General features: G+C 33.2%; 1 protein-coding gene across 2 annotated transcripts in view; it reads right to left on the reverse strand.

Moving 5' to 3' along the window:
* Window positions 1–96: 96 nt before the first annotated feature.
* Window positions 97–16,074, reverse strand: part of LOC143240293 (netrin-1-like) — a 33,554-nt gene continuing 17,576 nt past the window's right edge. Inside the window, exons 2-7 of one of the 2 annotated variants that reach the window (XM_076482512.1) lie at window positions 14,121–14,309; window positions 12,553–12,600; window positions 12,052–12,120; window positions 1,334–1,525; window positions 1,033–1,152; window positions 97–887 (exon numbers count right to left, since the gene is read on the reverse strand). In XM_076482512.1, coding sequence (XP_076338627.1) covers window positions 880–887; window positions 1,033–1,152; window positions 1,334–1,525; window positions 12,052–12,120; window positions 12,553–12,600; window positions 14,121–14,309 — 626 coding nt within the window. In that variant the 3' untranslated portion in view covers window positions 97–879. The other variant, XM_076482511.1, reaches the window with a different exon arrangement.

Genomic DNA, 16,074 nt, shown 5'->3' on the forward strand with positions numbered 1-16,074 from the left:
ATTAAATCTGACGCTAATAAACAGTTGACATCATCGTTGTTGTCTGAGAAACTTGTATATTAAATCTGACGCTAATAAACAGTTGACATCATCGTTGTTGTCTGAGAAACTTGTATATTAAATCTGACGCTAATAAACAGTTGACATCATCGTTGTCTGGGAAACTTGTGTATTAAATCTGACGCTAATAAACAGTTGACATCATCATCGTTGTCTGAGAAACTTGTATATTAAATCTGACGCTAATAAACAGTTGACATCATCGTTGTCTGGGAAACTTGTATATTAAATCTGACGCTAATAAACAGTTGACATCATCATCGTTGTCTGCGAAACTTGTATATTAAATCTGATGCTAATAAACAGTTGACATCATCGTTGTCTTCGAAACTTGATATTAAATCTGACGCTAATAAACAGTTGACATCATCCTTGTCTGGGAAACTTGATATTAAATTTGACGCTAATAAACATTTGACATCATCGTTGTCTGTGAAACTTGTATATTAAACCTACTAATAATACACCACTGCATGTAAATATTATAATTAACTTAAAATTCACTCCTTAGAAACATGCATAGGAACTTTACAAGCATTATTCTAAATGATATAAATGTTATGTTGCTGACCAAATCAGATGTTTCAGACAACCATCTGGAATTATGAAACTGGCAAATCAGATGTTTCAGACAACCATCTGGTATTATGAAACTAGCAAATCAGGTGTTTTAGACAACCATCTGGTGTTATGAAACTGGCAAATCAGATGTTTCAGTCAACCGTCTCGTATTACGAAACTGGTAAATTAGATGTTTTAGACAACCATCTAGTATCATGAAACGTTTGTTAAGTGACTGGACATGTGAAGTGGGAAGAGTCACGTACCTAATATAATGAAACATATTTACATTTTTAATATAATATAATGAAACATATTTACATTTTACAAATATGTTTTTCGAATATTCAAAAAACAATCATCAGAAACAACTCAGTTTCATCATTTCAACAGAACATCACTTGCACAAACCGCTTCTCTCTCTCTTGTCGAAACGTCTTATCCATTTGATACGCTTATCCTTCCATTTAATAACAATCGTCCTTTTACTGAAGCTAAGTCCCGGTCTCTTCCTTCTGCCTGTGTCCTTACCTAGAAGTGAAAGATGGAAAAAAATTCCATTTCAAATGATAGTGAACCATACATATAGTCTGCATTAATGTTAAATATAAGTCGTGTATATTAATTTCAAATCAGTTGGACATAGTATTAACCTTCACATCAGATCAGTGTCTTAAAGTTTTAGTATTAGACACAAAACTCTGATAGTTACCGAGAATGAGGTATGACTTCCTTATATCAAGTTCTGGACACTTGCAGTTGGTGTTCCTCACTCTGACCCAAAAGAATATGGTACCTCTTCTTAGAACTATAGCTCCATGCTTCCAAACTTGGATAATATTAAGAGTGAAGCGTAGCCACCTGTTGCTATACCTCTCGCTTGTCAAGACAGTAGCCAAGATAGCTATACCATACACAGACAAATTTACACAACTTACAAACACAGTACACAAACATATCTAAATGATATATGAGCTCTTACCCCCATTGAAATCACTTAAAGATTATTACTTGAGAATAACTTCATTTCTTTATTCAATCCAAACCATTTGAGTTCTTTGAGAACAATCTTTATTTCGCTATCCTTGTGAACACTGTTTAATCATTAACAAAGTGTTCCGTTTTTTCATAAATAAATTAAGGCTGTAATATACCAAGAGTGTTTTAAAACAAACCCACGATGATAAATTTAACCGCAATAAATACCCTACGGTTTCAATATATGATCATTTTTTTAAAACAAACCCGTGATCATTCCCAAGCAACAATAAACATCATCTTTACTCAAGTATCATATTAAATCGAAGAGGTAATTTAATTACTAAAAAAAAATTGAAATTCTTACAAACTCTGCTATTAACCCACATTTAAATGTGACACCGTTTGTAAACTTTAAACTGCAAACGTTAACCCTACCAGAAGACATCAAAGTATTTGACAGTGATCTACAAACATCAAAAGATGTTCATTAAATGTCAGAAGCTTTCACACTTAGTGAAAAAACAGCAACTCTCTTTGAACAAAACTACAAATTGAAAAGGTTAAACAACTACAACCACACATTAGTAAGTTGCACTGAAGGTCTACAACTGTCAAAACATCAATAATGATATTTGTAAGCATACTTCACCACAGACAGAGTCAGTAGAAATAATGCTATAATACTAGGATCGCTGTTTTTTGGAATACTTCACCATAGATAATGTCAGTAGTAATAATACTATAATACCAGTATCAGTGTTTGTACGAATACTTCACCATAGACAGAGTCAGTAGTAATAATACTATAATACCAGTATCGCAGTTTATAGGAATACTTCACCATAGACAGAGTCAGTAGTAATAATACGATAATACCAGTATCGGTGTTTGTAGTAATACTTCACCAGAAACAAAGTCAGTAGTAATAATACCATAATACCAGTATCGCTGTTTGTAGCAATACTTCACCATAGACAAAGTCAGTACTAATAATACTATAACACCAGTATCGCTGTTTGTAGGAATACTTACCATAAACAGAGTCAGTAGTAATAATACTATAATACCAGTATCGCTGTTTGTAGGAATACTTCACCACAGACAGAGTCAGTAGTAATGATAATATAATACCAGTATCGCTGTTTGTCGGAATACTTCACCACAGACAAAGTCAGTAGTAAAAATACTACAATACTAGTATCGCAGTTTGTAGGAATACTTCACCATAGAGTCGGTAGTAACAATACTATAATACCAGAATCGCTGTTTGTCGGTATACTTCACCATTTAGTCGGTAGTAACAATACTATAATACCAGTATTGCTGTTTCTAGGAATACTTCACCATAAAATCAGTAGTAACAATAATATAATACCAGTATCACTGTTTATAAGAATACTTCACCATAGACAGAGTCAGTAGTAATAATAATATAATACCAGTATCGCTGTTTGTGGGAATACTTCACCATAGACAGAGTCACAAGTAATAATACTATAATACCAGTATCGCTGTTTGTAGGAATACTTCACCACAGACAGAGTCAGTAGTAATAATACTATAATACCAGTATCTCTGTTTGTACGAATACTTCACCACAGACAGAGTCAGTAGTAATAATACTATAATACCAGGATCGCTGTTTGTAGGAATACTTATCATAAACAAAGTCAGTAGTAATAATACTATAATACCAGTATCGCAGTTTGTAGGAATACTTCACCACAGACAGAGTCAGTAGTAATAATGCTATAATACTAGGATCGCTGTTTGTAGGAATACTTACCATAAACAGAGTCATTAGTAATAATACTATAATACCAGTATCGCTGTTTGTAGGAATACTTCACCATAGACAGAGTCAGTAGTAATAATACTATAATACCAGTATCGCAGTTTGTAGGAATACTTCACCATAGACAGAGTCAGTAGTAATAATACCATAATACCAGTAACGCTGTTTGCAGGAATACTTCACTCAGTAGTAATAATACTATAATACCAGTATGGCTGTTTATTGGAATACTTCACCATAGACAGAGTCAGTAGTAATAATACTATAATACCAGTATCGCCGTTTCTAGGAATACTTCACCACAGACATGTCAGTAGTAATAACACTATAATACCAGTATCAATGTTTGTAGGAATACTTCACCATAGAAAGAGTCAGTAGTAATAATACTATATTCCAGTATCGCTGTTTGTAGGAATACCTCACCAAAGACAGAGTCAGTAGTAATAATACTATAATACCAGTATCGCTCTTTGTCGGAATATTTCACCATAGACAAAGTCAGTAGTAATAATACCATAATACTAGTATCGCTGTTTATAGAAATACTTCACCATAAACAAAGTCAGTAGTAATAATACTATAATACCAGTATCGCTGTTTGTAGGAATACTTCACCATAGACAGAGATAGTAGTAATAATACTATAATACCAGTATCGTTTTCGTAGGAATACTTCACCATAGAAAGAGTCAGTAGTAATAATACTATAATACCAGTATCAATCTTTCTAGGAATACTTACCATAAACAGAGAGAGTACTAATAATACTATAATACCAGTATCGCGGTTTGTAGGAATACTTCACCATAGACAAAATCAGTAGTAATATTACTATAATACCAGTATCGCTGTTTCTAGGAATACTTCGCCATAAAATCAGTAGTAACAATACTATAATACCAGTTTCGCTGTTAATAGGAATGCTTCGCCATAAACAAAGTCAATAGTAATAATACTATAATACCAGTATCGCTGTTTGTAGGAATACCTCACCAAAGACAGAGTCAGTAGTAATAATAATATAATACCAGTATCGCTCTTTGTCGGAATATTTCACCATAGATAGAGTCAGTAGTAATAATAATATAATACCAGTATCGCTGTTTGTCGGAATACTTCTCCAAAGACAGAGTCAGTAGTAATAATACTATAATACCGGTATCGCTGTTTGTAGGAATACTTACCATAAACAGAGTCAGTAGTAATAATACTATAATACCAGTATCTGTGTTTGTAGAAATACTTACCATAAACAAAGTCAGTAGTAATAATACTATAATACCAGTATCGCAGTTTGTAGGAATACTTACCATAAACAGAGTCAGTAGTAATAATACTATAATACCAGTATCGCTGTTAGTAGGAATACTTCACCATAGAGAAAGTCAGTAGTAATAACACTATAATACCAGTATCGGTGTTTGTAGAAATAATTACCATAAACAGAGTCAGTAATAATAATACTATAATACCAATATCGCTGTTTGTAGGAATACTTCACCATAGAGAAAGTCAGTAGTAACAATACTATAATACCAGTATCGCTGTTTGTCGGAATACTTCACCATAGACAGAGTCAGTAATAATAATTCTATAATACCAGTATTGTTGTTTGTCAGGATACTTCACCATAGAAAGAGTCAATAGTAATAATACTATAATTCTAGTATCGCTGTTTATAGGAATACTTCACCATAAACAAAGTCAGTAGTAATAATACTATAATGCCAGTTTCGCTGTTTGTAGGAATACTTCTCCAAAGACAGAGTCAGTAGTAATAATACTATAATACCGGTATCGCTGTTTGTAGGAATACTTACCATAAACAGAGTCAGTAGTAATAATACTATAATACCAGTATCTGTGTTTGTAGGAATACTTACCATAAACAAAGTCAGTGGTAATAATACTATAATACCAGTATCGCAGTTTGTAGGAATACTTCACCTCAGGCAGAGTCAGTAGTAATATTACTATAATACCAGTATCACTGTTTGTAGGAATACTTCACTATAGACAAAGTCGGTAGTAATAATACTATAATACCAGTATCGCTGTTTGTAGGAATACTTACCATAAACAGAGTCAAGAGTAATAATACTATAATACCAGTATCGCTGTTAGTAGGAATACTTCACCATAGAGAAAGTCAGTAGTAATAACACTATAATACTAGTATCGGTGTTTGTAGAAATAATTACCATAAACAGAGTCAGTAATAATAATACTATAATACCAATATCGCTGTTTGTAGGAATACTTCACCATAGAGAAAGTCAGTAGTAACAATACTATAATACCAGTATCGCTGTTTGTCGGAATACTTCACCATAGACAGAGTCAGTAATAATAATTCTATAATACCAGTATTGTTGTTTGTCAGGATACTTCACCATAGAAAGAGTCAATAGTAATAATACTATAATACCGGTATCGCTGTTTGTAGGAATGCTTACCATAAACAGAGTCAGTAGTAATAATACTATAATACCAGTATCTGTGTTTGTAGGAATACTTACCATAAACAAAGTCAGTAGTAATAATACTATAATACGAGTATCGCAGTTTGTAGGAATACTTCACCTTAGGCAGAGTCAGTAGTAATATTACTATAATACCAGTATCACTGTTTGTAAGAATACTTCACTATAGACAGAGTCAGTAGTAATAATACTATAATACCAGTATCGCTGTTTGTAGGAATACTTCACCAACGACAGAGTCAGTAGTAATAAGACTATAATACCAGAATCGCTGTTTGTAGGAATACTTCACCATAGACAAAATCAGTAGTAATATTACTATAATACCAATATCGCTCTTTGTAAAAATACTTACCAGAAAATGAGTCAATAGTAATAATACTATAATACCAATATCGCTGTTTCTAGGAATACTTCGCCATAAAATCAGTAGTAACAATACTATAATACCAGTTTCGCTGTTTATAGGAATACTTCGCCATAAACAAAGTCAGTAGTAATAATACTATAATACCAGTATCGCTGTTTCTAAAAATACTTCACTATAAAATCAGTAGTAACAATACTATAATACCAGTATCACTGTTTATAGGAATACCTTACCAAAGACAGATTTAGTAGTAATAATACTATCATACCAGTATCGCTCTTTGTCGGAATATTTCACCATAGACAGAGTCAGTAGTAATAATACTATAATACCAATATCGCTGTTTGTAGGAATACTTCACTATAGACAAAGTCAGTAGTAATAATACTATAATACCAGTATCGCTGTTTGTAGGAATACTTACCATAAACAGAGTCATTAGTAATAATACTATAATACCAGTATCGCTGTTTGTAGGAATACTTCCCATAAACAGAGTCCGTAGTAATAATGCTATAATACCAGTATCGCTGTTTGTATGAATACTTCACCATAGACAAAGTCAGTAGTAATAATATTGTAATACCAGTATTGCTGTTTGTCGGAATACTTACCATAAACAGAGTCAGTAGTAATAATAGTATAATACCAGTATCGCTGTTTGTCGGAATACTTCACCATAGACAGAGTCAGTGGTAATAATACTATTATACCAGTATCGCTGTTTGTGGGAATACTTCACCATAGAGAGAGTCAGTAGTAATAATACTGTAATACCAGTATCGCTGTTTGTAGGAATACTTTACCATAGGTGGAGTCATAATAATAATACTATAATACCAATATCGCTGTTTGTAGGAATACTTCACCAAAAAGAAAGTCGGAAGTAATAATACTATAATACCAGTATCGCTGTTTGTGGGATAACTCACCATAGGCAGAGTCAGTAGTAATAATATTATAATACCAGTGTCGCTGTTTATAGTAATACTTCACCATAGACAAATTTAGTAGTAATAATACTGTAATACCAGTATCGCTTTTTGTAGGAATAATTCACCATAGACAGAGTCAGTAGTAATAATACTATAATACCAGTATCGCTGTTTGTCGGAATACTTCACCATAGACAGAGTCAGTAGTAATAATACTATAATACCAGTATCACTGTTTGTAAGAATACTACACCATAGACAGAGTCAGTATTAATAATACTATAATACCAGTATCGCTGTTTGTCGGTATACTTCACCATTTAGTCGGTAGTAACAATACTATAATACCAGTATTAGTGTTTATAGGAATACTTCACCATAGACAGTGTCAGTAGTAATGATACTAGAATACCAGTATCGCTCTTTATAGAAATACTTCGCCATAAACAAAGTCAGTAGTGATAATACTATAATACCAGTTTCGCTGTTTGTAGGAATACTTCACCATAGATAGAGTCAGTAGTAATAATGATATAATACCAGTATCGCTGTTTATAGGAATACTTCACCATAGACAAAGTCAGAAGTAATAATACTATAATACCAGTATCGCTGTTTGTAGAAATACTTTACCATAGGTGGAGTCAGTAGTAATAATACTATAATACCAGTATCGGTGTTTGTAGGAATACTTACCATAAACAGAGTCAGCAGTAATAATACCATAATACCAGTATCGCTATTTGTAGGAATACTTCACCATAGACAGAGTCGGTAGTAATAATACCATTATACCAGTATCGTTGTTAGTACGAATACTTCACCATAGACAGAGTCAGTAGTAATAATACTATAATACCAGTATCACTGTTTGTAGGAATACTTCACCATAGACAGAGTGAGTAGTAATAATACTATAATACCAGTATCGCTGTTTTTAGGAATACTTACCATAAACAGATTCAGTAGTAATAATACTATCATACCGGTATCACTGTTTGTAAGAATACTACACCATAGTCAGAGTCAGTATTAATAATACTATAATACCAGTATCGCTGTTTGTCGGTATACTTCACCATTTAGTCGGTAGTAACAATACTATAATACCAGTATTAGTGTTTATAGGAATACTTCACCATAGACAGTGTCAGTAGTAATGATACTAGAATACCAGTATCGCTCTTTATAGAAATACTTCGCCATAAACAAAGTCAGTAGTGATAATACTATAATACCAGTTTCGCTGTTTGTAGGAATACTTCACCATAGATAGAGTCAGTAGTAATAATACTATAACACCAGTATCGCTGTTTGTCGGTATACTTCACCATAGAGTCGGTAGTAACAATACTATAATACCAGTATCGCTGTTTATAGGAATACTTCACCATAGACAAAGTCAGAAGTAATAATACTATAATACCAGTATCGCTGTTTGTAGAAATACTTACCAGAAAATGAGTCAGTAGTAATAATACTATAATACCAGTATCGGTGTTTGTAGGAATACTTACCATAAACAGAGTCAGCAGTAATAATACCATAATACCAGTATCGCTATTTGTAGGAATACTTCACCATAGACAGAGTCGGTAGTAATAATACCATTATACCAGTATCGTTGTTAGTACGAATACTTCACCATAGACAGAGTCAGTAGTAATAATACTATAATACCAGTATCACTGTTTGTAGGAATACTTCACCATAGACAGAGTGAGTAGTAATAATACCATTATACCAGTATCGTTGTTAGTACGAATACTTCACCATAGACAGAGTCAGTAGTAATAATACTATAATACCAGTATCGCCGTTTCTATGAATACTTCACCATAGACATGTCAGTAGTAATAATACCATAATACCAGTATCGCTGTTTGTAGGGATACTTCACCATAGACAGAGTCGGTAGTAATAATACCATTATACCAGTATCGTTGTTAGTACGAATACTTCACCATAGACAGAGTCAGTAGTAATAATACTATAATACCAGTATCGCCGTTTCTATGAATACTTCACCATAGACATGTCAGTAGTAATAATACTATAATACCAGTATCGCTGTTTGTAGGAATACTGCAATACAGATATAGTCAGTAATAACAACACTATAAAACAAGTATCGCTGTTTGTTGGAATACTGCAATACAGATATAGTCAGTAACAAGAATAATTGTAAGTCGATAGTAACATTTAATATTCCTTCTATTCTGACTGTTTTTTTTTCCCTTATTAATAACTATTATATACAACTTGCTTTGATTACTATGGTTAAAATAAATATTTATCTATTTTCATATTCTGCTCCAATGTTGTTTGTCATACTGTATATTAATTATTTTTATACAGTGTAGATAATTTGAAGAAATGTAATAATAATAGAGAATTTTTTTCGATTTATAAGATACATATACGAACGGTACCATAATTACAGGAAAATCAGAATCCAATAATAAGGTTTATTATCAGGTGTTGGAGATAAAACTGTAGTGTAGCGAACCAGTATAAAGATGCAGCCTGTTGTATTTACTTAACGGATGAGTTCAATGTATATTGATAAAAGGTAGAATTAATATATTTAAAACTGTATTTGTGTTTCTGAAAGTCATTAATATGAATAATTGTTTTAATTTTGTACTTTAAAGAATGTTCAAACAAAAAGGTTTGTCTTTTCTATATTTTTGACTACAGTACTTCTTCCGTCAGGTCTTACCTTAGTTTTGACTACAGTATTTCTTCTGTCAGGTCTTATCATAGTTCTGACTACAGTATTTCTTGTGATTTGTTTTGCCATAGTTCTGAGTACAGTATTTCTTGTGATTAGTTTTGCCATAGTTCTGAGTACAGTATTTCTTGTGATTAGTTTAACCATAGTTCTCACTACAGTATTTCTTGTGATTCATCTTACCATAGTTCTGACTACAGTATTTCTTGTGATTAGTTTAACCATAGTTCTCACTACAGTATTTCTTGTGATTCATCTTACCATAGTTCTCACTACAGTATTTCTTGTGATTCGTCTTACCATAGTTCTGACTACAGTATTTCTTGTGATTCATCTTACCATAGTTCTGAGTACAGTATTTCTTGTGATTAGTTTAACCATAGTTCTCACTACAGTATTTCTTGTGATTCATCTTACCATAGTTCTGACTACAGTATTTCTTGTGATTCGTCTTACCATAGTTCTGACTACAGTATTTCTTGTGATTCATCTTACCATAGTTCTGACTACAGTATTTCTTGTGATTAGTTTAACCATAGTTCTCACTACAGTATTTCTTGTGATTCATCTTACCATAGTTCTCACTACAGTATTTCTTGTGATTCGTCTTACCATAGTTCTGACTACAGTATTTCTTGTGATTCATCTTACCATAGTTCTGACTACAGTATTTCTTGTGATTAGTTTAACCATAGTTCTCACTACAGTATTTCTTGTGATTCATCTTACCATAGTTCTCACTACAGAATTTCTTGTGATTCGTCTTACCATAGTTCTGACTACAGTATTTCTTGTGATTCATCTTACCATAGTTCTGACTACAGTATTTCTTGTGATTAGTTTAACCATAGTTCTCACTACAGTATTTCTTGTGATTCATCTTACCATAGTTCTGATTACAGTATTTCTTGTGATTCGTCTTATCATAGTTCTGACTACAGTATTTCTTGTGATTCGTCTTAATAGTTCTGAGTACAGTATTTCTTGTGATTCGTCTTACCATAGTTCTGACTACAGTATTTCTTGTGATTCGTCTTATCATAGTTCTGACTACAGTATTTCTTGTGATTTGTTTTACCATAGTTCTGACTACAGTATTTCTTGTGATTCGTCTTATCATAGTTCTGACTACAGTATTTCTTGTGATTTGTTTTACCATAGTTCTGATTACAGTATTTATTGTGGTTCATCTTACCATAGTTCTGACTACAGTATTTCTTGTGATTCGTCTTAATAGTTCTGAGTACAGTATTTCTTGTGATTCGTCTTACCATAGTTCTGACTACAGTATTTCTTGTGATTCGTCTTATCATAGTTCTGACTACAGTATTTCTTGTGATTTGTTTTACCATAGTTCTGATTACAGTATTTCTTGTGATTCGTCTTATCATAGTTCTGACTACAGTATTTCTTGTGATTCGTCTTATCATAGTTCTGACTACAGTATTTCTTGTGATTTGTTTTACCATAGTTCTGATTACAGTATTTCTTGTGGTTCATCTTACCATAGTTCTGACTACAGTATTTCTTGTGATTCATCTTACCATAGTTCTGACTACAGTATTTCTTGTGATTCGTCTTATCATAGTTCTGACTACAGTATTTCTTGTGATTTGTTTTACCATAGTTCTGATTACAGTATTTATTGTGGTTCATCTTATCATAGTTCTGACTACAGTATTTCTTGTGATTTGTTTTACCATAGTTCTGATTACAGTATTTATTGTGGTTCATCTTACCATAGTTCTGAGTACAGTATTTCTTGTGATTCGTCTTACCATAGTTCTGACTACAGTATTTCTTGTGATTCGTCTTATCATAGTTCTGACTACAGTATTTCTTGTGATTTGTTTTACCATAGTTCTGATTACAGTATTTCTTGTGGTTCATCTTACCATAGTTCTGACTACAGTATTTCTTGTGATTCATCTTACCATAGTTCTGACTACAGTATTTCTTGTGATTCGTCTTATCATAGTTCTGACTACAGTATTTCTTGTGATTTGTTTTACCATAGTTCTGATTACAGTATTTATTGTGGTTCATCTTATCATAGTTCTGACTACAGTATTTCTTGTGATTTGTTTTACCATAGTTCTGATTACAGTATTTATTGTGGTTCATCTTACCATAGTTCTGACTACAGTATTTCCTCTGATTCACGTGTCTTTTTCTCTTTCTACACTGCCCACATTTACCTGAAACACAGAACAAAAATTTCACTCTGACCATACTTAACTGAAATAAGACACCAGTGTGTGGGTGAATATTTAATGCTCGGCAGTACATACAACCTGATTATTTCAGTTTCTTTGTTACAACACTGTGTTCGATTACAGAAAAACAATTTGAACATACTTTGAAAAGTGTTTATTTTCTCCTATATCTACCAACAGTTCTGCTACCAGAGAGGATTCTAACATCCAATCTCACTAACAAAGGTACTGGTTATGTTATAATAGAGGTTTCTAATATTCAGTTACACCTATGTGTAGTACTGTTGATATTGTAACACAACTCTTAAGATACGATAACACAATTTTATGTGAACATACTAACATACATCTTTAATTATTTTGATATAGTAATATATATCTATGTTATTTTTATACAAATATAATAGCACCTACCTCTAGGTTTTCTCTTTAGTTGAGTAATAATATCAGTCCTAGGAATTTCTAAAGAAAAAAATAATATTTTAAATTATTTTTTTTTAGAAATCGAAGTAGTTTGTGGAGTTGATAAATCAAGTTAGAAATATTTAAAAAACACCGGAAAAGAACAGCAGAGAACTCTGGTGAGAGAGACTTACACTAACGCATTGATCCATAAATTATGGAAAAGTTTACCAGCCGATGTAAGATGATTGGACTCGTTAATGTAGAGACTGCATTCATTGTTGGCCACTTCTGTTTATTAGTGAATGGTGTATATCTCGTGATATCAAAATTCTTTACGTAATAAGTTAGTATTCGAAATGTTTTAAGTAGCAGTTCACTTAGTTATAGAATAGTTAACTTGGTATCAGAGAGTACAGATCTGGACAGTTAATAAATGTAGAACGAGGGAAGTTTCACACTCATGACCTTTTGTAGAACGGCGGTTTACTCATCGGTCAAAGTGCATTTAAATATTTTACCCCTTTACAGGGGGAAGGGTGTGCGTGTTTGTGTGTTTTTTCTTATAGCAAAGATACATCGGGCTATCTGTTGAGCCCACCGAGGGAAATCGAACCCCTGATTTTAGCGGTGTAACTCCGGAGACATACCGCTGTACTAGAGTGGGCTAGGATGAAGGGAAGTGTAATATGTAATATTATAACATTAGTTAAGAACTCTTTCTTAGTATTAGATATGTAATTATTTCAAAGTACTTCTTTCAGTGAAATTCGGCGTAGAGCAGTTTATGACATCATAATGTCTTTCAAACACAGTTAGCAACGTCAGGAATTCTGTCTCAAACATGGTTAATTACGTCATTATTTCTGTCTCAAATACAGCTGCTGACGTCATGATGAATGTATCAGTAATATTCATGATGACGAGAAGCTAACTTGAAATAAAACGTCTATATATAAACAACACAAAAACACCTTCACACGTTTTCCAGCATTGGAAATGAAATAGACACTAACCATAAAAAACGCCCAGATGTGAAGTAGGGAAACAAACACAAACAAATGAAAAATCCAAGTAGCCCTACTTACACAACCAAAACCAAAACTAAACCAATATAAAGAAACACCTTTATACCGATACTAGTTAATAACCTAACATCCAACCACAACACTTCCTACAATGACGTAATGGTTTTCAGTCTCGTCCCTAAGACACGTGTCCGTCAACGGTTACATTCAAACTCTTTCTTTGTGAACCTGAAGATGACCTAGGAAGGTCGAAACATTGTTCTCTGCTAATCAATAAAAGTGTTAATACCCATACTCACCGTCTTAAGAGTACGCTGTATGAGTAAAAAACAGTGACGTCATAACTTCTGTTTCACGAGCAGTCATATAACAAACATTTATAACAAAGTTTTCTCCAAGCTTTTACTTTCGAAAATGTTTTTTGTTCTGAAATATGGCTTGTCTGAAGTACGTTTGGTGACCTTGTAGACTTGTTTCCAAACATGTTTCGTGATGTTATCACGAGTAACCTTAACAAAGTTAATTTAGATAAAAACAGCAAAACAAACTCACGTTTACAAGCTCTGTGGTCGGTAATCGGCTTGTTGTTGTCACGGTAGTAGCCGTCTTTACAATAATGGCAGTGGCGACCAGCTGTGTTGTGCCGACATCTGAAACAAAGTCCACCAGAGGTCCGGCCTGACAACTTGTATAACTCTATGTTAAACCGACACTTCCTGGCATGGAGGTTACAGTTGCAGGCTACAAATAGGAAGTATGCATCTTTAAACTGAACTATTTGTGTATCTGTGTGTAAACCAGCCATGTAGGTAGAGTAACCCACTTCAGGACTGTATTTACACCAGCTAATAAACTAAAACAACAAACTACACAAATTAAATGAGACAATGTACAGGAGCATTTATCACTGACGTGACACATTAGAATGTTCATAAAGCGGGTGACTCACAGTACTAGGTCAATCCTGATGTTACACCTTACAATAGTGAATATACTGGAGTGACACATTATGATGTTTATAAAACGAGTGACTCACAATATGAGGTCAACCCAGATGCTACACGTTACCATAGTGATTATACTGGCATCTACCTTTTACAGTAAACTCAGAAATAGATAATAATACTTTAAGACACTGACAGATGGTAAAGTCAGAGTGTTGGCCACGTCACATTACTTTAACTTTTTTTTAAACATCTCAATTCAAGGTGCTTTAAACAGTTTGGAACATTAACGTTGAGCATTTCGAAACAATAAAAACAGTTATTAGTCACAACACCTTACTTGCAACCGTTTGTTTGCAAATACAAAGACTCTACTGGTTCTTTCCTGAAGCTGGTCTTTGTAACTTTCATTAACTGAGATATTTCGAAGAGAAACGAAAAGGAAGCTGAACGTTTCCAGTTTATCTTGACAAGAGTTCAATCGAGCTTTGACACCTAGGCTATATTTAGATTTAGGCTACAAAGTGAGATTTCCATTCTTACTAGGAGTCACACAGATATAGGCTATAAAGTCAGATATCCATTTTTACTGGAAGACACACAGATATAGGCTATAAAGTGAGATTTCCGTTCTTACTGGAAGATACACAGATATAGGCTATAAAGTGAGATTTCCATTCTTTCTTGAGACACAAAGATATAGGCTATAAAGTGAGATTTCCATTCTTACTGGGAGACACACAGATATAGGCTATAAAGTGAGATTTCCATTCTTACTGGGAGATACACAGATATAGACTATAAAGTGAGATTTCTATTCTTACTGGGAGACACACAGGTATAGGCTATAAAGTTAGATTTCCATTTTCACTGGGAGACACACAGATATATTCTATAAAGTGAGATTTCCATTCTTACTGGGAGAGACACAGATATAGCTTGTAAAGTTATGTCTTCCCTTAATTTAATGATGAAAATGGACAACCTATATCAACAAGTTCGTATTACCTCGTCTTCCCTCATTCTACTGTAATTTGTTATTATAAACTTACACCTCTTATTGTTGCCATGACATTGTAGGAAAAGTTTATGTAAAAACATTTCAGTTGTAACCTCACCGATGTTCTCGAATTAAGTACTGGTTTTGTTTGTACTAAAACTGTATAACAAGAGAGACTCGTCGTCACGAGTACGACAGATTATTTCTTTCTGTACGGTTTTTCTTGTTTCGTCGAAGCACGTGGTGAGTCGGTGGTCAACTGATGGACTTACAATGCTAAAGTCTGTAATTCTATTCCTAGTAGTGGACAGACCGCAAATATTCTATTGTGTTGCTGTAGACTAAGAAAATGACATTAACTGTATTTCACCGATAACTGACAAATAAATAGTTCAATCAATTTCGACAAAATAGATTCTTTTAAACATTTAATCGAATCACCATTAACGTCTTGTATTCCGTGAGAATGATGAATGGATAGAAATTAAGACCATTCTTGTCATGTCGGCCATTGTAGGTCTGTACTTTACTTATACATGTAATAAGTGTAGAAAACGTTGAA

This window comes from Tachypleus tridentatus, chromosome 13 (genome assembly GCF_004210375.1).
Source record: "Tachypleus tridentatus isolate NWPU-2018 chromosome 13, ASM421037v1, whole genome shotgun sequence".
NCBI lineage: Eukaryota > Metazoa > Arthropoda > Merostomata > Xiphosura > Limulidae > Tachypleus > Tachypleus tridentatus.